The 27,278-nt window shown below is 35.4% G+C and overlaps 1 protein-coding gene across 1 annotated transcript; it reads right to left on the bottom strand.

The window, feature by feature from the left end:
* Positions 1-13,989: 13,989 nt before the first annotated feature.
* Positions 13,990-27,147, bottom strand: LOC125240705 (alpha-1,2-mannosyltransferase ALG9). The gene is made up of 10 exons (XM_048148723.1): positions 27,087-27,147; positions 25,809-26,000; positions 25,256-25,422; positions 24,587-24,773; positions 23,952-24,151; positions 19,356-19,633; positions 18,882-19,039; positions 18,564-18,748; positions 15,343-15,573; positions 13,990-14,906 (listed from the first exon to the last, which is right to left on the bottom strand). The coding sequence occupies exons 2-10, from the start codon at positions 25,904-25,906 to the stop codon at positions 14,608-14,610; spliced, it is 1,803 nt and encodes a 600-aa protein (XP_048004680.1). The 5' UTR covers positions 25,907-26,000; positions 27,087-27,147; the 3' UTR covers positions 13,990-14,607.
* Positions 27,148-27,278: the final 131 nt, after the last annotated feature.

Below are 27,278 nucleotides of genomic sequence, written 5' to 3'. Positions count from 1 at the left end.
CATAATATAACAGTCATCGTGGGTTTTTTCGATTCACGATTTTAAGTGTGCAATAGAGGGATCGTTAAAAACTGGTCAAATGTTATTTCTTATTTGTTTCTCTGTGTCGGCCCTTAAATTGAGAACCCCTCGAATTGCACGTGTTACTTTGACAGGGACAGCAGTTTGTTTACGTTTAGGGGCCATTCACAAATTACGTCACACAAAATTTCATGTTTTGAGTATTTATGTGCCTCAAAGTAAGGCATTGGTTCCTTGTCCGTTTCGAGACACCCACTGTCCGATTCAATGCTACATGCATTATGAAACGGACATAAATGAGATAAATCAAATATAGATTTTTCTCACTAATAATGAAGTTTCATTAAATATGGTGTATTAATAATTATACTATAGTATATCCGAAATGTATAAGGATAGTTAACAAGTTCCTAAGTTTTTAACTACAGTAAAACTTCGTATCATCGTACCTACGTATGAATAATCTTATGTAAATCAAGATACACTACTGGTCGCAACGCCGCCGGTTGAAGGTTTTGCCTTATAACTGTTTCCTCTGTATTTTTCTCTCAAATGTGATGAAAAACATTGTGTGTAACTCGGGGAGTATGAATATTACTAACTCGAGTCTTTAAATCGCTCCGGCAAGCTGTCGCGATTTAACTTACTCTCGTTAGTAATATTCAACTTCCTCCCCTTGTTGCACAATGTACTATTATTGACCTATGCATGATCTAAGCTACACCGCGTACATTAAGCATTAAATTGAATAAAAACACTTACCGTTAAAGAAATAGCCTCAAACGCAATTTACAGCGTGTTTCAAATTACCGCCATCTCGTTGGACAACCCTTTTTTACGACCTGTTTTTGCACGCCTTGCCTTTTATCACTAGGGCTATATACGATATGTTAATAAAATTTAACTCTGTGGATAAAAAAATTCTTCATTCCAACTTTTCCAACTATAATACGAGTAATTAGTTATTTGTTTTGCAAGGGGGCAATGTTGTTGCTTAACCCAATACTCAATACAGTGTCAATATTGGTATCAGAGCAAGCGAAAGGTTCCACTACTGAACCGTGACGTGAGTAGCGATTGGTTCCAAAAGTGGAATCTTGAGCGTCGCAATAGTTTGAAAAAAAAATTTGCAACCCAAATTTTTAACCGCACCAACAAGAAGAAGATTTAAAACTTATGATAGTTATGATTGAAAATCATCATTTTACCAGTCAGCTTTGGGCATCAAGTTAAAATTTGCACGAAATTACTGTGCAGTGTTGTTGATAAAATGCAACGTTTTCATTCGTTTTTGCAGGATCAAAACCCTTTACCAGTTGGTGTTGTGAAAATCAAATTAATCAATAAATTAAAATAGCATGCATACATATTTATACTACCTACTGCCTATATATAAATTGAAATAGATATCATATACCAAAGAAAAGCGACTAAAGCTACCGGCGGCCGAGCCACAATTCGTACCGGGCCTTGAGCTTACGCGACTAACGTCTTTCTGAACAAAACAACTGCGGTATCCATCAAAATAATCTGGTGTCTGTTACTGTCTGTTACTAATTAATGTGTTTGATTTTTATGTGCTTGCTTGCTTGTGGATCTTGTGGTTGATTTGGTCCCATATAACCATAATCGGTCGCCGTTCCTACGCAAATCCTCCTATTTTGTGTACACACAGTCTTCGGGTCTCAATGCTTAGTCGCAGTACGGTCGACGTTTAGTCGCGGCGACCCAAATGGGGACGATTGGTAACAGGCACAAATGGTCACAGAAGTGACAGAAGTGTGCACTACGCGTGCACACATTGTTACCGTTTGGCGACTACTTTCCCAAAATCATTCGTTCATTTCATTCTTTTCAAATGGCGACTGTCAGAGACGTCAAAGTAAAAAAGAAATAAAATCATTTGACATTAAAATGTAATGGCGTAAGAATTTGTTAAAGATAAATATTGTTTGCAATTGTAATATAATGTGGGCTAATTACCATGGCCAATTAAATTGCTCGAGTGATTTCATAAAATAAGTCTAAATTTATCAACGCGCCATCAATTTACCTCAGTTTAACCAGTAATAATATTATTGACTACTCGGTGTTTGCGTGTTATGTATATTGATTGGTGAAGTTTTAGTGCTCCGGTGCATATACTATACTGAAATAATAAAAATAATGGCTAGAAAACCAATAAAGTTGTTAAAATATGGATTAAGACGGTAATAGTCCATGTAAAAAACAGTCGCCAAACGGTCACCAAACGGTCGGCAAACGGTCGCAAAATGGTCGCAACGTACACGCGTGACCGAAAGCAGTGAATATTTATTATATTTTCAAAATGGCTGTATTAATTTTTTCCAGGTATCCTCAAACTTTATAAACAATTAAATATGCCGTCGTACTCAGTTGCCCTCACTAAAGAAGATTAAAAAAAAATTGTAACGTGCGTACCGAGCTGCTGGGTTGTAAAGGATCGGGGATCATATTATTATGGTCTTCTATAGAGCAACTAGTATTTCGCGGCATTTCACAATTGACACTTGTTGAAGTAGTCGTCATTAATATTACTATCAACATTAATTTCAGCGATCTGTACTTCTTTTGTCAAGATTTTTGTATAGATAAGTGTCTACAAATTTGTAATATTAAAGAGACATAAATAAAACGTAGTAGAGTAAATAATGTGTTTTTTTTGTAACCCAAATAAAATACTTGTAGATACGAGTGCGGAAAAGAGGAAAATCGATACAAGTAGCGATAAATTAATACACGAACGAAGGGAGTGTTTTAAATCGATACGAGTTGTGAATGTCCTTTTCGCACGTGTATCGTACGACGATTTTCAGTACCTAAATCTAAGCTAAGAGTTTCGACCAGACAAGAAATGAATCATTGCTTGATTTGCTCGCACTACTGCGTTAAAAAAAGCAGCATCTGTACTGAAAAAAACTATCATTGCGCAACAGAAATTCTATTAATATCACAGTAAATACTCTATTTCATTTGATTCCTACTTTTATTGTGTAAAGCAACACTACACTTCATTTTTATCAATAAGAATTAAAAATTATATATTTAACACATTAAGTAACTATAAAGTGCTTATCTATTTGTATTATCATTCTGCACTTTTCTTAACTTTCCCACATTTCTATAAAATGTCGAAGAGTGCTTAAATGGTCGTCGTCGTTTATTATTATTTAATTCGCTCATATTTAAATGATTCAAAGCAACCAGTCCACAACTTCACAAGACAGTTTGAGAAACCTTCGTATTTCAGATTGTCATTTGCGGATACAGTGGTTTAGGAGCAGTTCGGTAATCAGACCTACACATGTACAAATTCTGTCAATGTCACTGTCAAAACCGTTCTGATCAATGACAGCCACAAATTCGTCCACATGTTGTTACCGTTATGTGTGCAAACGTCGACTAATAAAGTGTCGTTAAAAGTCATTCTGACAGTGACATTGACAGCCACAAATTCGTACACATTTTGTTACCGTAACGAGTGCACACGACGACTACACTTTGTTATTGTATCAATACGGTCGCATTGTTTGCACGACGTTACCACGCGTTATGTCACATTTGACAGTTAGTTACTGATTTGAAGATTTTGCGACTGAAATGGTTGTATGGGGTGGCTTTTTCTTTGGTGTAATGAGATCTATTTCAGCATTACCTTCCTCATTAAATAAATAAATATTATTTATGTACCTAATTCTCGTATAAAAATAAGTCCTACATACTTACAGAATAAAAAAATAACCTAGAAGTCGCAACTGAAAATTATTTTCATAAAAGTTTTTCAAATTTACCATGTTCTCAAGAGCACATCACTTACAATAAAAAAAAAACAAGAGCATGGAGTTATTGCTGCCAGAAGACCGCTTAATGGGCAAATGGAAAAAGTTTTTCTTTTACGAGTTAATGGAAAACGCCCCCGTTTTGTTCCACTCCAAATTGGATTTGTATTTGAAAAGAGGTTTTTCGTGCGTTTATTTTTAATAATTTTTTTTTCATTAATTAACAAGATTTCTTCTTAGATGTACGTACCACTAGTATGGCGACCGGATGCAATTACTTCACTTTTGTCTGGTAAGTGTTTTTTGCACAAAAATTAGGGCGGAACCCCATTTTTAGGGTTCCGTATTTTAAATTATTCTGTCAAAGGAAATCTTTCGTTACAGATGGCAAGAGCGCCGGAGTATTGATCCAGAGGTCGTGAGTCAAGGCAGCAGCTGTCCCTTTTCAATTTAGGTAGGTATACATATTAACAACATCAACAATAGGCGAGACGACTAAAAAAACTAATTAGTCCGTCAATTAGATTTTCGAAGAATATTAGACACGTATTTTTTCTTTTTTCTCGTAAACGAAAAATGACGACTGTAAAGTGCGTTGAAGTTTCGCGTGACCTCATGCCTAGGTACAATTTTTACTTAGAAGTGACGTCACAAGCCCCCACTCCGGAACTTTGATGCTCTATATCTTTGTATTTTTTCATTAATTAGAAAAAGCGAAAAATATGTGTTCAGTATTTTTGGACGATCTAACTGACGGACTAAACAGAATGCCATTTTTTTTATGTACCTAGTCGTCATCCCTATTGAAATTGTCTCCTTGGAAAATTACAACTATTTCTGCGTATTTCATATAAAAAAACGCACTTTAACATAGGTAAGTATACCGAATAGTCTTGGATAAGAGCCAGAAAAAAATAAACCTAGATAAGAATTTACTTAATCTACAATATAAAGGCAATCAAGTATGTATTAGTAAAATTGCTGCGGGTAGTAGGGGAAATCCGCCATGAAACGGACATTTAACTTTGAAGCAAGTTTTACTGTAGTTAAAAACTTAGGAACTTGTTAACTATCCTTATACATTTCGGATATACTATAGTATAATTATTAATACACCATATTTAATGAAACTTCATTATTAGTGAGAAAAATCTATATTTGATTTATCTCATTTATGTCCGTTTCATAATGCATGTACTTAGCATTGAATCGGACAGTGGGTGTTTTGGCTAAATTTTGCGATCTAGCTATCTTCGATCCGAACCAGGAGGGATCTTCCAAGTTTTTCCATTTGTCCACTACTAATTTTCGTCTTTCAACTTCCATTGTGTATAATTTCAAAACGAGTAAACGTATCCAAACCAAACTTTCAGCAATAAGACAGGGAACTAGAACGTAGTGATTATATTCTCTTTAAAGACAACAAAGCATGAGCATATTGCTATCGTCTTTTTTTTAATTTCTGACATCAATTTTTCTTTAATTATGTGACAACCGCGTGCCAGGTCTATATGGACTAGGCTTTAATTACCTACAGGCGCCATCTCTCGGTGAAATCGCTAACTAATTTGCGCGACCTGTTTAGTATGTTAGTTTTTCATGGAAAATTCTTTATAATGTTAACCGATTTGGACATTTTTTACTTTATTTGAAAGACATTTTTTTACGTATAAACTCGTATTAATGGGAAGTTCGATATAATCCGCAAGAGTGGTTAAATTCAAAGTTAATATCTGAAAAGATTTTAGTGAATTAAAAAAAAAGTTTCTAAGGTACAGACACGATTTTATTTTTCCTGTAATAATACCTTAAAGCAACGTTTCGTGAAATTTTCATAAGTTCGGAGGTCAACTTAGGAGGTATGGTAAACTTCGGAGGGGAACGATATTTTTTAACATTTTCCTTCATAATTCTTTTTTTTTTCCACAACAAAAAAAATATAAATAATAGTTTTGATATGTACAATTTGAGCTCTTTCTAACATATCAAAACTATTATTTATATTTTTTTTGTTGTGGAAAAAAAGAATTATGAAGGAAAATGTTAAAAAATATCGTTCCCCTCCGAAGTTTACCATACCTCCTAAGTTGACCTCCGAACTTATGAAAATTTCACGAAACGTTGCTTTAAGGTATTATTACAGGAAAAATAAAATCGTGTCTGTACCTTAGAAACTTTTTTTTTAATTCACTAAAATTATTAGGTCGTTATGCAGCATACGGAGACTCCCCGCAGGCGTGATAACAACCAATTAAAGTTACTATTACTATTTAATTTCCCGAATGCGGGCCCTGTGGCATGCGTTCTCTGAGTTCTCTCGCACCCCGAATGGTCCGCTATCGACTAATGAAAACTTTTCCCCGAATGCGGGCCCTGTGGCACGAGTTCCAGAAATCTCGCGTACCCCGCCTGCGGGCCCTATCGACTAATGAAATTGAGCCATTACGCATGGCTCGCATGTGTATATAAGTTTTTTTCTCTTTTGGCCTCAGAAATGCGTGGTTAGGTACAATTTTTCGGGTTACTCAGATTCACACTTAGTACGGATAGTCTCCCTTCCGTGTTTGTTAAAGCAAGAAACTGATTTAGTGATATGAAATAGAATGCAAAATGGTAATTGTATATTTTATTTAAACAATAACAAAGACATGTATGGTTTATTTCATGCACAAATAATAATAAAAAAATTATTTTATACAGACAACTCATGTCAAATGACAAAAACCGGCCAAGAGCGTGTCGGGCCACGCTCAGTGTAGGGTTCCGTAGTTTTCCGTATTTTTCTCAAAAACTACTGAACCTATCAAGTTCAAAACAATTTTCCTAGAAAGTCTTTATAAAGTTCTACTTTTGTGATTTTTTTCATATTTTTTAAACATATGGTTCAAAAGTTAGAGGGGGGGGACGCACTTTTTTTTCCTTTAGGAGCGATTATTTCCAAAAATATTAATATTATCAAAAAACGATCTTAGTAAACCCTCATTCATTTTTAAATACCTATCCAACAATATATCACATGTTGGGGTTGGAATGAAAAAAAATATCAGCCCCTACTTTACATGTACGGGGGGTACCCTAATAAAACATTTTTTTCCATTTTTTATTTTTGCACTTTGTTGGCGTGAACGATATACATATTGGTACCAAATTTCAGCTTTCTAGTGCTAACGGTTACTGAGATTATCCGCGGACGGACGGACGGACGGACGGACGGACGGACGGACGGACGGACGGACGGACGGACGGACAGACAGACATGGCGAAACTATAAGGGTTCCTAGTTGACTACGGAACCCTAAAAAACCTAGTCGATGTAGATGTATTTATATTCATTTATTTGTTGCATTTCCATTGTATTATGTACCTACTTAAATCATTAATAAAATCAGAAATCATAAAAATCACTACAACTTCACAAAAAATGCAAAAGTCGGAATCGAAGTCTTTGAAGTTGATGTTACTTATAAAATAAAATCAGAAAAAAAAACGTGTAACTTAAATAACTTTGCGAACGCTAAATAGGTACTCTGACCACGCTAACGTTTGGTCGTGCACAGGTACTATCAGCTGCAAAGTGCATGGCGAATTTATCAATGAATTCATTCATAATTTCTCCATGCAATTTTGCAGCCCACTGTACATTATATATTATATATTAACAAGCTGCATAATCGTCACTGTCATTACAATGTAGCATGAAAACTTAGCGTGGTCCAGGTCCGACTACTTTTTAAGCACGTATAGAAAACTCGAAGAACTATAGTACATTACATCAGAGGCCGGGAAAATGAGGATTTCCGGCCAAGTGGGTATATATACGGATACGAGGCCGGGAATCCGTTTTCACGCCGAGGCATGTATAGTGCTTTTCTCAAACATACAATGAAATAAAAAAAAATGCTCTAAAGGACAATATTTTATAAAAAAAAAATTGGTTGTCTGTAAAGTCGGTTTACGGACGGTAGTTTAACGTGATAACGTCAAACATTACAGTAGTATAGACAGGGGCGGTCAGAGTATAGCAAAAGGGGCCCGATTCTGGGACTTTTTTCACGTGTTTTTATTTATTTATTAATTAAAAATACACAAAAGTTAACAGTATTTCACCAAAGCACTTATGTGGTAATATAATTATGTACATGTTAAATTGACATAAATAAAAGCAAACACACTTAAAAGTTAAACTATGGTTATTACATTAATCACCTAAGGAGTGTAGAGTCTATGAACCTTAAGACGCTACGATACCCCTCATTTCTCCATACAAACGCTCTCGCCTGTTTCCTCTCTGGTTTTTGAAGCTAGATCAATGATTTTTTCAACACAGACTTTTATTATCAATATCTGTGTCGGACCGTTTTGCTTTTTTTGATATTTTTGTTTTAAAAGGAATTAGAGCCTCTCAAAGTTGGCCAAAACGGCTTAATTGAATTTGCCAGAAAGAAAGGCGTGGTATTCAAAACTGAGATCAATTATCCAAAAAAACGAAACGGTCCGACACAGATAATTTCCTTGTCATTCTGATTTCCAAATTTCGTAACGATTGGTTAAGTTTTGGAGGAGGAAACAGTCGAGAGCGGAACCTCGATTTTTGCAGTTTTTACGCGGGATTTCGCGCCTGAGCTGCAGTTGTCCCTATCGCACCAAATTTAGGGGCGGGGCTAAGTTTTTATATACGTACACTGAAATAAAGTGATGGGAAATACTCGACATCTAATGTCGATAATCTAGTGATGTGAAAAGTTATCGATATACTACGTCGAAATATCGACATACCGTGTTTGACGAACTTTTTAGTTAGAAATACGTACTATTATATGTTCATATTTAAAATTGGTGGTCCAAAAAAGACCAGTCTTCTCCGAGACCACGGGGACAATGCCGTCCTTGAAACGTCGGAGGTTAGGGTTTAAAACATAGTAAATACGCGATTAAGTCCCGTTTGCAATTTTAAATATGTGTAAAAATCGTGAAAGTTTGAATCTGTATTATATATTCTGTGGAAATACTAAGTCCATATTTTTATAAGTATAGGTACGTAACAATTGCATACAGGTATAGGTTTATTTTATACATGCATAACTTTTCTCGTCATTGGTTTACTAGTAACAATTATAAAGTTATGCTGTATTTTACGATAGATTCCACGAATATTAGGCAACTATTTGGTATTCGGTCTTTTCAGCCATTTTGCCGAAAATTTGGTATTCGGTCATCATTGTTTATTTATTACTATTCTGCCGAACACCAATTAGGTAAGTAGTTATATTAGTCATATTATATGTACTTATTTACACACAATAAAAACAGACATAATATTAATAATTTAAGTCATGTTTTAAAATATTTAAAAAAACGATGGGCCTTATTTAGTAATACATAGTTTGTTTAGGTTGGTACCAGTACCTGCCCTTAATAAGGCCCAGTGCTTATATTTCTTCTAAGTTTTATCAATCATGCCGTTTTGTATATTTTCTTCGCAGACATAGAATCAAAAAATGCCCTAAATAGTTACTTCTCTAAATAAGGCCCATCGCTCGCTTCTTAAGTTTTATAACTTTGTGTAAACATTGTGTTCATGAATTCAATCATCAATTTTTGTGATAAGTATTTATACTACGGTCTGTCGTCTAAAACACATTTATTCAGGACTATGCATTTAGGATATGGCACTCTAAATTAGAGAGGTTCAAGTCTTAACAAGCAGTGCGTCAAGGTCAATGTGGTCAAGATAGGCAGACTTTATTTCATATTAAGTTTAAAGGGACAAAATTAGGTACTTAATTAAAGTAGTGTGGGGTAGCCTGCTGTCCTACGGGGCAATAAATATTATAATGTATTGTGTTTATGTGTATTGTGCATACATACAATCACGCCTGTATCCCATAAAGGGGTAGGCAGAACACATGAAACTACTAAAGCTTCAGTGCCACTCTTGGCAAATAAGGGGTTGAAAGAAAACGAAACTGTGACATTGCAGTGACAGGTTGCCAGCCTCTCGCCTACGCCACAATTTAACCCATATCCCATAGATAAATACAAAACCATACTTAAATAGATAAATACATACTTATATACATAGAAAACATCCATGACTCAGGAACAAATATCTGTGCACATTACACAAATAAATACCCTTACCGGGATTCGACGAACGACGAACGACGACGGGAATCGAAGACAACATTAAAATTAGGTAGTTAATTAAAGTACTTTGAAGTAACCTGCTGTCCTACGGGATAATAGTACAAGTGCGTAAAAAAGGAAGTTCGAAACGAGTGGCGATAAATTAAAACACGACCGAAGGGAGTGTTTTAAATCGACACGAGTTACGAATTTCCTTTTCGCACGTGTATCGTACGACGTTTTTCAGTACAGATGAGCCTCCGAAGTTTCGACCTGCCATATAATGAACCACTTCTCGCACTAGTGCGTAAAAAAACACCATCTGTACTGAAAATATTATAATATATATAGGTATCCATATATTTTTATTCTTTTCCTTCTGGCGACCGTCCTTTGTCACCCATGTTTCACAACTAAAGAGTAAGACGAAATTGACGAGTGAAGATGCTCTGACTGAAACAATTACTTTTCATATTATTAATGTTTACCATTACACACAGAGCACAATCTCATCGGTAAATATTGTCAATTTTACTTTATTTCGACGTGCGTTTATCATAGCGCTCTTGAATAATACGATTTTGTAAAGAAAATATCTCCTAGATACATACTATCAATTGTGTCGCTTAGTTTCAAACTTGGGTACTTAAATCCATTCTGCTTTAAGATTGAATATATTAAAAATATATATTAACCTTGTAGCAGAATGGATTTATCCAGGTTTGAAGTTAAGCGACACAATTACGCTTAATTCGGTATGTAAGAAATACCTTATTTTTTGTTAAGTTACTGATGGGCCTTATTTCATACATGCAGCAATTTGGGAAAAGTGCACCTACTTAATGCACAATTGCACATGGACCCAATTTTTTGACCCATTTACACTTATCTAATTATAAAATGTACATAACATTTCGAGACTTTTAACCGGGCCTTATTTGTATGTAGATTACAGATGCCCTTACTTGGTAGATGAAATGAGTGTTATATACGTTTTAATTCTATGGTAACAGAAATGCTGATATGTAAGTATAAATAAGTTTTAAATAATAAAAATATCAAAAGTATCTATACGTTTAAGTACCGATACCTAGGTTTAAATTTAGCTGGCAAATTAGTTAAGCATTTTTATGGTTGGTCTTGTTCTGTGCTAAGCCTTGTATTTCTAATGCTAGGTAGGTAATATAAATTTCTAATGCTAGGTAGGTAGTATACACAACCCTAGAAAATTAGAAATATAAGATGCATATGTAGCTTTCCATCTGAAAAAGGTCCTTATGCTTCATATGCAATAAGATTTTGTTTGGCAGATTTTTTGTTAGAATTCTGCTAAAAAGTTCTAATTACCTTGGAACATAATCCGGTGTCTGATAATATAATAGGTACCAAATTGTTACCTAGTTAAATTTTCCTACGCTGTCACTTCTGTCAAACATGTGCAAAAAAAAGAATAAGATTCACATACATTTTTGGTAGGTAGATACTGTCAACCAATTATGTAGAATCCTAGGCCACTCTAGAACCCTGTCGTATTGACACCGTCATTTATTTGCTACAGAAGTCAGTTTTACTTTTACTGTGAAAGGGTCTAGATTGGCCAATGACCTAGGATTCAGATTAATTGGTTGATTGTACGTACCTACTCCTATAATATGGCTTCTCTTTGAAATCGAAAAGGTTTTAGCTTTTTACATACCGAATAACTTTATTTCGCTAACAATGTGAATCTTAAAAGAAATCATCTTTTAAGATAATCACATTATGTATAAGATAAGGAATTGTTTCTACCATTCCTTAAAACATTACAAATTTGCATTTTAGTCAAATCAGTACACTTAATATCTTCACGGAGTCCAAAACATGCATCAGAAGTCCGAAACTAGACAAATATAGAGAGCGCTTGAGCGCGAGTAAGTACTTGCGCCGACGGCGGACGCGGGTGTGTGCGTGCGCCACGCGCACGCACACAGGGCCTCTCTGTGGGTGCCGCCCCCGTCAGCGCGACGGCGATAAAGACCTAAAAATCTCAAATTTGAATTCGTGCTTCGGTATCGTATCCTCTTAAGAGTTTTCTGTAAAACACACCAACACTATCAGCAAGTCAATATCGTCTGTCTCCAACATGATGCGGTTAAGAGCAGCTCGGGCTCGAGCGGTGCGCCGGCCGCCGCGAACAGGCGCCGCCGCCGCCGCGCCGGCACCGCGCCCGGCATGCCAACCACCACATTCGCTCTTAGCACTTGCAGCCCCATTCTCTCAAGCACGGATGCGTCATCTACTCTATGGTGAAACAGTTGGCGGTAATGCATAATATGCAGCAGTTTCCGTCTGGTTTCTAGAGTTTGAAGACCAACCATTCCTGTTACGAATAGAGATGGATACATATATGGGTAATATCCGTACAGTCGTTTGTAAATGTGCCTACAGAACTTCCTGTGCACTCTTTCTAGCATAGTGTTTTGTTCTTATTAGAAAGAATGCATTAAAATAAGCATCTTTTATAAATTAAAGTTTTTTTTAAAACCTACTAATTTAGGAGTTAGAGTGGTGCAAAGTTGCAAAATTTTCCCGTAGCATTACTAAGGCGCCAGAGACAGAAAGCGATATCGACGGAGCCCCGCTTATTACAGAAACTGCACAGAATAGGAGCCTTCGGCCGTTTGAAGATACCTAACGAACCTAACCTATACCTATATAAAAGTCATCATTTTGTATCCTAGACCGTTTGCGAGACACGCGTTAATTTTATTAAAGTGCTAGTGCATTTACTAATCTTAGAACCCTAATATATATATATATATTATTATTAACCCTAATATATATAATATTTTTTTTATCCATACAAATTAATTCGGCCCGCAACGCAATGCAAACACACTCGCGTTAAACGCTCGTTGACAGTTGTCATTGATTGTCATCGCAACCACGTTTACAGTACATTGCTGCTGGGAAATTTTTCAAAAATTAATTATGGGCTGAAAATTAAGAGTAACTCAAAAACACCTCTTAATTAATGATAACAATATTGAATCATATGCCTGGTTTCATTTATCGCCCTTATTACGTTTACGCGCTGTATAACAAAACATCCTTATTTAAACGTGTTCTATATGATTTATCAATATTAACATAGGTTATATTGGTAAAAAAAAATCATCGTAAATTTATTAAGTCTCTGGCGCCTTAGTAAATACTATGGGAAAATTCGCAACTTCGTACTGCTCTAACTCCTAAATAAGTAGGTTTTTCAAACAACTTCATTCTATAAAAGATGCTTATTTTAATGCAATATTTCATGTTTTTAAATTACAAACACTCAAAAATAATAAACACGAGCGCGCCATCTGTCGCAGCTGTGGTGCTTTACTCAGGCCACACGCTACAACCATACCGAGCGCATCGATCAGCCGCTTAGTTCCAACGCGCGCCAATAGATGGCGCTTAAGCTATATTGGGAAACGGGACAATGACGTCATCTTTTTCGTGCATGCTGCCCGTAGTAACGAGTTATTAGACGTTATCACGTCAAAAAGTTACTTTGCAGGTCTAGGCCTAAAAAATAATATGAAATCCCTTTACAGTACTCTCGAGTTGTTGCGCCCAAAAAGCGATACTTCCCACTCTTCCCAGCCCATTTTAACGAACGTAAAGACAATATTTCATTGCATGTTTGAGAAATAGTTATTTGTTTTACAAGGGGGCAAAGTTATTGTTTAACCGCACGTGCCATATTGATACTAGAGCAAGCGAAAGATTCCAATATTGCATCGCAAGCGTAGCGAGTGGTTCAAAAAGTTGAATCTTGAGCGTTGCGAGGGTTTCAAGGCACAAAGGTTAAACAAACTGAAACCGAGTGAAACACAATATTTTTCACCACACCAACACGAACCAAATACTGACTACTACATCAAACTAAATCAAATCCATCAATTTATTCAATATTTATGATTAAAAATCATCGTTTAAGGGTAAAATCTAGCAGCCCTCTTAAGACATCAAGTTAAAATATGTATGAAATTACTTTGTACTCTTGTGGGTAAAGTGCAATTTTGCTATCCGTTTTCGATAACCAAGAGAACCTTTACCAGTTGGTTTAGTGAAAATTAAATTATTTTCATAGAATCATTAAGTATTTCATTATTTTTTATTTCATGATTCAAAAAGTAGCTTTCATAAGTACAAAAATGCCAGCATCATTATTTTTTCCTGTTAGTGAATAGATATTTTGTGAAGCGCCGAAGGAACATAAACCAGTTCCATTTTATGTTCACTAGTAAATAATTAAAGGACCGTATTGTTAATTACCTATTTTATATTACACATCTCAGCAGTCTCCTACCGTAAAATACTTGAAAGCCTGGAAATTATATAAAAATGTTATGAGTAAAAAAATCAATGCATTTGATTTGATTTAAAATCAATCGATCAATAAAAATAAACAGCATTGTCTAACCCTCATGATCTAGCTAAACGAAGACTACAGAGCGAAGTGCGAAAAACTAGGTAGTAAAGGATAATATTGACAATACCTAATAATTACAGAAATGTTCGTTATTGAGAGTTTTAAAAGTATATAATTTTTATTACTTACCCATAATTAACCGTACGGTCCTTAATATTTAAAATTATAACTAAAATAACTTAAAAATTAAGACTAGTTTCACGTCAAACTATCAATAATCTTGTTTTTTAACAAGTATAATGACGAGTAAACATTATGTTTATTCGATAGAAACGGCACATAAAATGCCCTAAAAATTGTATGAGATCTCTCAGCATCTAATATAGGTAGGCTTGCGACTATTTCCCAGGCCGTTGAGTTTCGGTGATATGCTGGTTGTATAGCAGTGGGCTGTCCAATGTCCGTATCAACCAAATAATGGCATTCCGTAGGTCTGAGGTATGTGCGGTTGTCACCTTTATTCAAATCATTAAAATGTGGCTGAACGAGACGGGTGGCTGAAAAAAAAACAAGAGGATTGTATTTTTATGACACGTTTTACAAAAAAATGGATTGGAGAAAATGTATCTCTTTCTAACATGTGCATGCAGAATAATCTTAAGTTGAGTGCAAAGATTTACTATCGGAATAAAATAGGTTTATAAGTATTCTAAGTCAGTCCATTTTCGTGTGGTTTTGTGACTTAAACGTCATGCATCTCGCAATCCTTTTTTTATGAAGGGCCATCCCTTATAAACTTACTAGCTTTTGCCCGCGGCTTCGCTCGCGTTAGAAAAACACAAAAAGTAGCCTATGTCACTCTCCATCCCTTCAACTATCTCCACTTAAAAAGTCACGTCAATTCGTCGCTCCGTTTTGTCGTAAAAGACGGACAAACAAACAGACACACACACTTTCCCATTTATAATATTAGTATGGATAATAATATAATACCATTATGCGACGAAGAATAAGGTGCAGGTAGCTGTCCATTAAACTCGCTGGCTACGAAACGAATCCGGTACTCAGGAGGCAGGTGGAAGCTAGATGGCGATCGGTACCAGTCTTTACCAAAACATACATATTTGTTTTGGTATAAATTTGTGTCATTCGTGACCGGCAGGTGATACAGAATGTTCATCGGTGCGTTGTAGTTATTGTAAAGCGCCGTTATCCGTGAAACACCTGTCAACATTTTAGATATTTAGTACATACCATACATATCTTTCGTTAATAGGGGATATTACGCAAAAACCATGCTCAGAGGGTGCAGCAGCAACCATGTTCGACGTGTTATAGATTATAAGATTATAGGTACATGAAAAACTTGATCAAATGACCTGTTGTAATTATTTGCTTGATATTTCAAATTTAATTATTCCTGTCAGGATAACATTTAATTTGTTGCCAATGTCGAGTAGTTTTATTTGTTTGTGCGTCGTTCTTGAATAAATAAAACAATATTTCAGCAGTTCTCGAAAAGTTTGAACAAAAATTAGGGAAAAAGTTAAATTTGTTTTTATTATTCCTATTTTGTTACCAAGATTTTTTTGATGAATTGACATTTTAGTAAGTTTTATTTCGTCATTAAGGTTCTCTAGAATCTATATTTTCTTAATTATAACAATTATCCTGTATATATCTCACGAAAGTCGACTTAAGCACTATTTCCGAACCGAACGGCCCGCATCGGAAAGAGTACGAACGGAAGCGGCGACAAGCGGTCGCGTCCGGCGGCTTGTCGACGCATGACGATTTGCGGTTACAGTCGATCGCGACCGCGATATGTTGACGCACACGATCGTTGCCAAACGACCGTAGCTTGCGAACGTATCAACTGAATGCCGATGTCAAATAGTGGCATTCCTACCGACTTAACGTGTAATTATTTTTGAAAATGGTTGACGTTGACGTGATTTTACTGGCGTTGGCATTAGAAAAAGAAGAATATTATCACAAAGTACAAAAAAAGAAAAGAAAAGTTTGGGTTAATTTTTTACGGCAAAAGCGGTGTAAGATTGGCGAATTTCATACACTTCATAATGATTTGAAATGGGATGTGAAAAAATTTAAAGAATACTACAGAATGGAAAATGAAAAGTTTCAAAATTTACTAAACCTTCTCCGGCCTCATATCGAAAATTGTAAACGAAATACAAATTACATATGTGCCATTTCTGCCAGGGTTCGAGGATATATATCAAGATATATATCGGATATATATCAATATCCGATATATATCAAGCGGGGTTCGACGATATATATATCAATGAATATAAATATCCGATATTTATCATTTGTTTATAAATATTGCAATACAAAAATGGTTTTAAAAAATTTGACATTGTTATAAATATAGTTTTTTTTTTGTGTTTGTTACTGTTTTTCTACTAAATGTTATGTTTTTAGTAGAATTTTCCTTATCTAAAGTTGTATGCATAAATAATGTAACAAAATAATACTATGCCTTCCATACAAAAGGGATATATATCAAAGTTGATATATATCATAAATATCCGATATTTTGATATTTATTATGAATATCGGATATTTTCGAACCTTGATTTCTGTTGAAGAAGGGTTATCTTGATGAAATAATTGACGGTGACGCGTCGCCTGCGTCAGAGGTGGCTGCCCGGAAGACGCCCGCGGTCATGCTGTTGTGCGCAACTGCGCAACTTGGTAATCTAGACTTTAAAACAATGCATATACGATTTAGTTTCGTTTAAAGACCGTAAAATCCTTGCCGTTCCGTTGCGATGTCGGCCGATTGGTGGAAATAGTGCTTTATATTACTAAATGTCGGTAACAAAATAGGATCAGTTAAAATTAGCTGATGTGGCTGTGTAGATGTACAAACTTTTTGAGAACTGCTCATTTACAGTTTACCACAGAATTAAATTTAACAACATCAACAATTAAAATGGCGCCATTTTGTGAACTTGGTAGAGGACGAGAACTGCTTATTCAAACAAAAAGAGTTTCGTTTAATTTGTATAATTATTTCCAAACAGTTGGCGGTAAAGACCCAAATTGTCCATTTAAAAACACTGGTGTACCTACTGAAAAATCTGGTTCTCAACACACTATTATTTTTAAATATGAATTCAATTCAAAACCTTCAACTCATCCATAAATAATCTAACCGAAAACCACTTTGACGAATTCAATCGAGAGGTGATATGGAAAGGAGAACACAGAGAGACGAGGCGAGCACTTTGTTTTATAAATTATAAGGTATCATAGTGATAGTGATAAAATTATTAATTGAAAAGTCTTGCATTTTTTATATGAATGTGCCCACGATAATTACTAAAAAGAGCACTGAGAAAATAAGATTTTTTTAGTGATGGTTATATGAGAGGAGTAAACAAACGGCAAGGGAGGATTTATTAGAAATTAATCTTACAAAAACAGTGGTTGAATCAATTCTCGTTAGGCCTTTAGGAGGTTTTCCTGCGGTCAACAAATGTATTTAATTCATAATTTACAGTAGTTTAAATTTAAGGCACACTGGTTTTCAAGTTTATGGGGAGGTAGCAAAGACTTACATATGTGTACCAAATCTCAATTCATTCAGTCCAGTAGTTTTGGAGCAAATCCCTGGTGAAAGAAGTACGCAGAGGCAATGTAGACACAAAAGTATTCCTAAATTCACCCCGCTCGTACCTATTGAAATATAAAAACCTAAAAACACTTCTACCTTAGAGCAACCCAATAAGCATCAGTCATAAAACAGGCACATTTATGTAACTAAGTGTATCCGTAAATAATTCCGCAATTTTTTTCTTTCCCTTTGGCCAAAACGGACATATAAACGTGTTAATAGTACATTTTGCAACGTGGGGCAGAGGTTAAATATTTGTAATAACGAGAGGAAGTTAAATCGCGACGGCTTGCGAGACCTCAATAAATGTATGTATTTAATTTTATGATTGCTGCGTTCTCACAGGGTCCATGGCACTTATGTAACTGTATGTACATATTATGTTTTGAATAAAGCCAAAGATGCTTTAGTATTGTACCTATAATTTTCGGCTGGTGCGAATCCAAACCGACATTTCATAAATTTGTAAGTACTTAATTTTATTATTTTGTATATACCCATCTCGTGTTGTCTGGGGATACTTGCAAAATCCTAATTAACACTCTTGTTATACAAAAACATTACTTACTCACAATCCCGGCTACGGAAACAGATATTGCCATGAGTGCACCGGTATACACGAGGTAGTGACGTTTTTCTCTCATTCTCCGCCATCTAAACAGTTCAGTGCCGACCGCAAATGTCATCTTTTGCAAACAATCCACACCAATAGCTCCGGCGAGCACAATCATATTGTAGACTGGGTACAAAAATCTGAAATTAGATTTTATCCACGTATTAATTCCCCAGCTATCGATTTAAACGTTAACTTAACAGTAATCCGATGTTTACTCCATCCAAGGTGTTGTAAAAGGAATCAAAAATAGGAGATTAGTATATTAGTCACCTTTCCTCCTTGTGTGGCTGTAACATGAACACTATAAGCCACAGCGCGAGTGGCATCAGCCCGAGCCAGTACGGGGAGCAGAAGGGGGCCCGCGCCGTCGAACGAGCCGAGATGGCGGTGCACGCCAACAACAGCAGTGGACTCGATAAAGCAAGTATCTGCAATCATTATTCAAGATTATTACCAAACTCAAATATTTAATACCACAAATAACAAAATTCTATTGCAAGCCACGTAACCATTGCATAACGAAGTTGGATTTCGATATTCACAAGTTATTTGTAATACAAATTATTACTTCAAATTTCAAATGCATATTAATTCAAAAGATTCTGTAAGGTCAATACGAAGATAACTGCGTTTGGCCTTTGTACTCTTTGTCACAGGTGTTTTTGCGTTGCGACTGTTGCGAGTTCATACTTTTGCTACTTCCTACCCACATATTGACCTTAATACTTTTAGATAAGTACTCACCCATACAATATTGAAATTAAGAAATCCATTCACAAAATAGTATGTCCAAGGCTCAACTCCGTATAAATCTGGTCCATGTTCGGTAAATATATTGTAAGCTACTATATTCCATGGCGCTATCACTAGCCGCCCATACTGCCAGGAGTCCACTATTACCATGGGTAACAAAATTGTGACAAGTGATATGACTGACCACTTGAAGAATGCTACAAATTGTTGTTTCATAAAAATCATGTCTATAGCGATAGGCACTCCAATTAAAGCTGTAAAGGGCCAACCTGTCGAAAATATTTATGATTAGTAATAAAAATAATAAATAGATATTAAACATTCTTCCCCAAATTGGCTAAGCTTTACATGAACGCCTACCACTTCACAGCAGGTTTCCTCATGATATTTTCTTTTACCAAAAAGGTACTGGTAAATATCAAATCATTGGTACGTATTTGAAATATGTATAACTAGGGTTGTAAATAGAAAAAAAAACAATTGTTTTTTTTTCAGAATTGTGAAAAAAAACATGAAAAAAAACCGAGCAACTATGGTTTTTTTTCTAAATATGGTTTTTTTTCAGATGAACAAATAATACGACAATAGTTAACATTAAGTCTAAAAAACCGTATAAAAGTATTAACTACTTTGCAAATTTTGAGATTTCGTACTTTAGAAAAAAAAACATACTCCAGAAAAAAAACTGTTTTTTTTTTCACGGTTTTTTTTTCATGTTTTTTTTCAAGCTAGAAAAAAAACCCGTTTTTTTGTAACCCTATGTATAACATATATGCAGAGATGTTAACTATTTGAAATAAAAGCATTTCAAATAGAAATACAAAATACAAAATACCTATTTTGTATTTAGTATTAAATACTTTTGTCAAAAACTATTGTGTATTTTATTTGAAATACTTTTTAGTACACGTATTTTGCATTTTCTACCACTTCAAAATACAAAATGCTTTTTGTCACTTTTTCACAAAAAAACTTGTATCTTCGTCTGTCGATGAAAAGAAAATTGTAGTAAGTATGTATGGAATGCATATAGACTTACTGCGTTTTAACTTTGAGGAACAGCGTGAGATACGAGATTTTTTAAAAGTAGTGACGATATGGTACCTAGCATGTATTCTTCGTCTGCATATTTGGGAGCGGTGAATTTAATGTTTTACAAAAGCACCACGGAAAAGCACTCTTATTTTCAATGCTGCCAACATAGTGGTACTTCCTATAATGATAGAAGTTCGACCAATAGAATATGATTTCTTGCAAGATCCCATAGCAACCTGACCGTACATCGAAAAATCGGGGAAAGTCGATATCGATTCGTATTATGACTGTAGGCATTTCTATTACTTAAGTAGGTATAGCTGTAATATATGGCTAATTACTATTACTATTATTTTAGTTTTTTTTTTTCATAATTTCATATATAGAGGTATTGCAGTATTTCATTTCATTTGATTCTTATAATATTAAAAGAGACGGAGACAGTCCATTTTTAGCTTCACTATTTAACGTGTTAGTTTTATACTTTTATAGAACAAGGTTTCTGGGCTTTCTGGTAATTCTGTGTTTTAAACATCTTTAAATTAAAAGTTTAATCCTAATCTCAAAAAAAGTATTTTATTTGATAAAAGTATTTTGAAAATACCTATTTTGCATTTTGTATTTCAAATACCTTTTTGTAAAACTATTTAAACTATTTTGTATTTTTATTTGAAATAGGTAAAAAATCAAAGTATTTGCATTTTGTATTTAAATACATTGCACTACCTATTTTTTAACATCTCTGCATATATGTATACATTATACATATGTATAAATTCTTTAATAGACAAAAAGTACCCATGACTCAGGAACAAATATTTTTTGTGTTATGAACGCAAACAAATGCCCTTTCCGGGATTCGGACACAGGACCGTAGGGTTAGCAGGCAGTGGGTCACTACCCACAAGTAGACCTAAGCAGTCCTCGAAAAAGGTATACTCGCAAGTTAAGGTGGCTCGCCTAGGTTACCCGAAGCTCAGGCTGCGTTAGATGGCGTTAATTTGCAAATTACCGGTCTTATTTTTTTGTGGAGTCATACAGGCATTTATATACTTTCAATTATGCTTCGCGAACATTTAATATTAAAATTGACGTATTACAACATACATTCAACTTCTCATTGTAACGTTAATCCCCTTAATGTATATAAATTTACTATTTTACACTATTTTTAAGTACCACTCACACATACACACAGTGTTTTTGTATTCCTTCTAGTCGATAATTTCACGCGGCGACAGCTTGTTTAAATAGCCTTGCGGTAAATACGTGCCATCGCATGATTTGCATGGAAGTACTGGGTTCGAATCCAGGACTTTGTCTTTTTTTTTTTAAATACTACGTCGGTGGCAAACAAGCATACGGTCCGCCTGATGGAAAGCGGTCACCGTAACCTATGGACGCCTGCAACTCAAAGAGTGTGGCATGCCCGTTGCCGCCCCATTAGAAACTTGTACACTCCCCTTTGCTGTGTGTGCACAGCAAAAAGGAGTGTACAAGTTCAAAGGAGGGTTTGGGTTGCCGACGACTCAAAGGACAACAGACGGAACAAATTAGTTCCGTAAGTCCTCCCGTCGTCAGCACCCCGCACCCTCGTTGAGCTCTGGCAGCCTTACTCACCAGCAGGAACACAACACTATGAGACACTATTTTTTGTTTTATTATTATACATAAAAGTATATGTACTCGTACAGTAGTTACTGAGCGTTTTCCACAAAAAAGATTAAAAACCTATTCTCTTACATGGTAATAATTTTTGAGTTCGTCGAACTCAGAATTTCTAACATAATTATCCTAATCTGATATTTTAAAAAATTCCAAAAAGTATAGATAAATTTTAGTTTCTAAAGTACGATTCGAATGATTTTTTTGGAGTTGGACTAAATTCGAGAATATATTATATTTAGCGAGGGTATTAAAAGTTGTGTTTTATATCTCAACTTAATAATTAGAAAATCAAAATGACAATAAAAAAATCAATATGTTCTCTAAGATAAAATTGATACCTTCGGCTCTCCATTCTTGCTCGGTCAATAAAAAATACGAAATTTATATCCAAAAAAATACAAAAAGTTTATAGAATCCCGGGATTCGAACGCAGTTTCACGGCGTGACAGGCGACTGTTCACCAACGACGTCATTACATAACACGCTGTTACCGACGAAATTAGGCTATACGTATATAATTATTTAAATATAAATAATAATTTCAAATCCATACTAAAATTACAAATAAGAATGGGTGTGTGTCTGTTTGTTTGTCCGTCTTTCACGGCCAAACGAAGCGACGGATTGATATTCTTTTTAAGTGGAGATAGTTGAAGGGATGGAGAGTGACATATGCTACTTTTGTCTCTTTCTAACGCAAGCGAAGCCGCGGGCAAAAGCTAGTACAGCACGGGTAGCATGGTCGCGCGATAAACTATAAAATATCAGGCCGTCCCTGTCGCACTATTAGTAAGTGCGATTATAGGGACGGCCAGATGTTTTATCATTTATCGCGCGACCATAATTGCCTGCCTGGACCAGATTATATTGATGATAATTATTATTTGTAACCATTTAGTTAATATTGTCTTCAGTTACCGCGATAGTTACTCATGAAATAAAAACTATGAAAACGGATTAAATCGTGTATTAATGAATTTACAATTCATCCCAACGTTTCGAACACTACAGCGTTCGTGGTCTCTGAGCTCAACGGGTGACTGAGGAAAAATTACAATGTGCAAAAGCTACCCACATACCTACATACATACTCATATATATAACTATTTAGTTGTTGAAGAAAAACATTCACACAACAATAACATAGGTCAACTAGCTCAGTAAATGTAAGGAAGTCAGCACATTACTAATACTATGCCCACACTATGACCTATGTACCTGACCTGACGTGTAATATTTTATTTTATCAACAAAGGCACAACAAAGATTGTATTGTATTTTTGTATGAAAATAAAAAATAGGAAAAAAATATAGTAAGAGTCTTTTTTAATAGAATATTTATTCTATTAAAAAATATAAAAAAAAACTTAATAAATCCAAAAAAAGTTCAAATGATTAAAAAAGACTCCAGAATGGAACTCGAGATCTTCTGCTTCATAGTCAATGCGTTTGACCGAGACACCATTTCGATTTACACTAGCAGTGTCGAAATACACGATATGTATGAGTCTGCTTGAGTTAAGTAAACCAATATCTTTAAATAATTACTTGTCAAGAGCCAAGTGTCACTGATGGCAATGTCAACTAAAAATGCGCGAAATATGACGGCTCTGTGTCTGTACACAAAATTTGGTACGCATATTTTCGTAAAATTAATAAAAAATTCACATGGATTTGTCCATGATTTCTGTATGAAACAATGTATTTCGTTCAATACTGCGACGATGGATAATGTATAGTAGATGTATGCGCATATTTTTATTTAGTTGTAGTGTGCGGTGACTAAATAAATGGTAGATGTTTTTTGTATGGAAAGCGAGCCACCTTAAGAACCTACATTATACTCGTAAGTATCCACATTTTATCCATGTCAGTGTGACTCACTCAGTAAGGCAGTAGCAGCCGTGAAGATGACGGCGGCAGGGTACCGGCGCCGCCACCAGCTCGCGAGCGCAACCGCCGTGAGCGCGGAGCTCCAGGCGGACGGCAGCATGGCGGCGCTGCTGGCGAAGCAGCCCGCCGCCGGCAGCGTGAGCCCCAGCCACACCCGGCCCACATGGACTCCGTATTCGTGACATATTGCTCTGCAACACAACAAAATCATTTACTATGCAGAAAATAAAGAAAATTTCAACAGATATAATGTTACAAATATCTTTATTTAACATTCAGATAAAAATATCCTTATTGTACATGAACTTGACACACTAACTTTAATGTTATAAGGTCCTCAGACACTAAAAAAAATTTTTTTCAGTACAGATGGTGTCTTTTTTACGCACTAGTGCGAGAAGTGGTTCATTATATTATGTCAGGTCGAAACTTCAGATGGCCATCTGTACTGAAAAACGTCGTACGATACACGTGCTTTTTTCCGCACTTGTATCATAATGTACAATTTTTTCGAATTTAACAGAAAGCAATGGTAGTTCCTGTAAACGAACCTAACTAAAATTTATGGAAAACAAAAAAAATGTGTGTATATATTCCAAGTATCTAATTCAGTGCAGTGTACTCACTTATAAAACATCAGCTCTGCAATGGCACTCAAGCTAGCAAGTAGTGCTCTTAACACATAAAATATGCTTACAGGACTCATAAATACAGCTAGTATCTTTGCAGGTATGGCAAATAACCACAATGGCATGTATGATCTGATAGCAAAGGCTGGACTGTACTCCCATGTCTGCAATCCATTCCCATAAACTGAAAAAAGTATAATTATAAATATACTTACTAACTCTTATTTATTTATTTTATTTTATTTATTTAATCAAAAAGTAACACAGCATTACAGTTTACACTAAGGCACTGTGAAACTACAAAATACAAAACAAGACATAAACAATAAATAATACAAAAAATAATACAAATTAAACTCTTATTATATTATTAAATTTTATTCAAACAATGATGTATATACTAAACACTAAAATATTCCAGTCAAACTGATTTCACCTCATTGTTTTATATGTATACATTTACGTCCATGTTTTTTTCCACTACATTACTACTTTACCATTACTTTAAATAGGGAAGTGAGTGGGTCGCCTGGTGAATGGAATAAATATTTTCATACCTTACACAGTGGATTGAACTGTATGAACTGTGGTGGATAAGACTCAATGAAGGTCTAAACTACTTCTTAGACTATTTCTCATTGTTACATGAAATCTTACTAAACTTACCAAGATAGTGCAAAGGTTCCCAATAATTGTATGTTTCATCACAGTCTGCGATATGGCCATAATAAGATGATAGTAAACGAGCGGTGAGTAACAATACTAAAACCACAGCTCCTCCCGGATATGCAATACTCCTCAGATCTGAGGGAGCATTCACAACTAGTACATCTCTGAAACATAAACAAACACCAAACTTACAAACATTGGAAGGTTCATTCTGATACTATTTGAAATAAGAAGTATGCTTTACTAAGCACCCAGTTTATTGGCTTGGTGTGTTACAGTCACAACCAATAGCATATCACCTCCATGTTAGTCTAGTAATCTATTCTAAGATTTCTAGATATTTATAACAATTTCGTAACCAAGAACTTGCCCCTCGTAGTATCTACTAAGGCGTGTGGCAATGTTTGACCACATTTGGTCAAGGCCTGCCTTCCATCAGAGTTGTACCCGTTTTTTCCTTAGATTTAAAGCTAGGCCTAATATACTTATTCCAATGCTTTACGTATTACCTCTAAAGACAATAAGTTAATAAGGCAATAATAATACATACCCCTCACTGACTTTTGACGATCTCTTTCCTTTAAAACTAGCGGTTCTTTTAGCGCCATTTTTATTAATAATAGTTCGTTGCCGTACGGATAATGGCATTGAAAAGTTTAGAAATCACTTACGACTTATATTAATGTTTCTAGCGAAAAACACGCATCTTAGGTATAGGATTACACGTAAAACGATTATGTATGTGGTCACAGAACACCCCACTAGAAGCCAAATGCAAGCGATATTGTTCGAGACGCAAATCACCAATCCTTGCGGGGTGAGGCGGGCGCGCACGGTGCTGCCATTGGTCGTTTCAAATAATGGCGCGCCTTTATGATTAGCAGTAGGGATGGGAATGGGACATGTCTATTATAGACAATGGTACCGGTACCAGTACTGTGGTGAATTTGTTTTGCAACAAATTATAATATTATAATTAAATTATAATAAGGCCTACTTACCCTTCGGGTTGGAAGGTCAGATGGCAGTCGCTTTCATAAAACTAGTGCCTACGCCAAATATTGGTAGTAGTTTCCAAAGCGGACCCCAGGCTCCCATGAGCCGTGGCGAATGCCGATGCCGGGATAACGCAAGGAGGATGATAATTGTGATAGCATCTCAATAAAAATCATTCTAGTAACTAATAACTAAACTGTGCATTTTTACTTACGTTTACTAAGTTAAATAACCAACTAAATATTCTAAACTAATCAATGAACTAAATACCACTACAGACTCTACAGATTCTAGATAATTATTCACTATTACAAATCTGCTTTCTTTTATATTTCATAAAATGGTAGCACATGGTACGAACGGCAGTACGAAGTTCCCGCAACAGACATAAACTAACATGGCCCCATGCCTAGTCGTTTACGTGAAAGGGATAGCATATCACATTTTTAACTCGGTAAAGAGGGATGGACGCGCCTCGGCGCCGCTCAGCACAACCATATTGACCAGTATAAATGAACTCCGCGGACAATAAACAATATTCAACAAAATAATTAATTTGACTTAACTGTGGAATGTTGTTCCATCTTTTACATGTAGAAGTGTTAGAAGACTTGCCACACCACTTTATGCTGTAAGAGACCATTGTTTGCAACCAAAATTGATTATTTAAGATTTTTTCCCGAGCGGACACGGACACTGTTAGCGGGTCGTATACTTGGGCGCTACTGATCGGTGTCGCACGCGTTCAAACTTTTATAAACCTGATTTGTCGTATGCTTGGTGACCGCGAGTCGCCCTGTAAGGGCCATCTTGTTGTATTGATCTGTGGTATGTGGTATGCGGTATGTATTTTTATCAAGCTATCAGAGACAAAACTCAGGGTAGGGTGACAGTGACACTAGTGACGCTTGTGACAGACTGAACTATAGACAATATAGATTATATCAAATTATGTAAAATATTATTTTCCATGTCTGCGGACTGAACCGCAATCTATTGAAATCAGATTCTGATCAAATATTCA

This window comes from Leguminivora glycinivorella, chromosome Z (genome assembly GCF_023078275.1).
Source record: "Leguminivora glycinivorella isolate SPB_JAAS2020 chromosome Z, LegGlyc_1.1, whole genome shotgun sequence".
In the NCBI taxonomy this organism is placed as follows: Eukaryota; Metazoa; Arthropoda; class Insecta; order Lepidoptera; family Tortricidae; genus Leguminivora; species Leguminivora glycinivorella.
The sequence above is the reverse complement of the archived record's forward strand: the minus strand, read 5'-3'. Positions and strand labels throughout refer to the sequence as shown.

Excerpts from the sequence above, each read along its gene's own strand:
- LOC125240705 (XM_048148723.1), bottom strand. The coding sequence starts at position 25,906 with ATGCCATTATCCGTACGGCAACGAACTATTATTAATAAAAATGGCGCT. Across the intron at positions 19,040-19,355 it reads TTAATTTCAATATTGTATGG|ATACTTGCTTTATCGAGTCC; the intron begins GTGAGTACTTAT and ends TAATGATTGCAG. Across the intron at positions 18,749-18,881 it reads CAGCCACACAAGGAGGAAAG|ATTTTTGTACCCAGTCTACA; the intron begins GTGACTAATATA and ends ATCTAATTTCAG.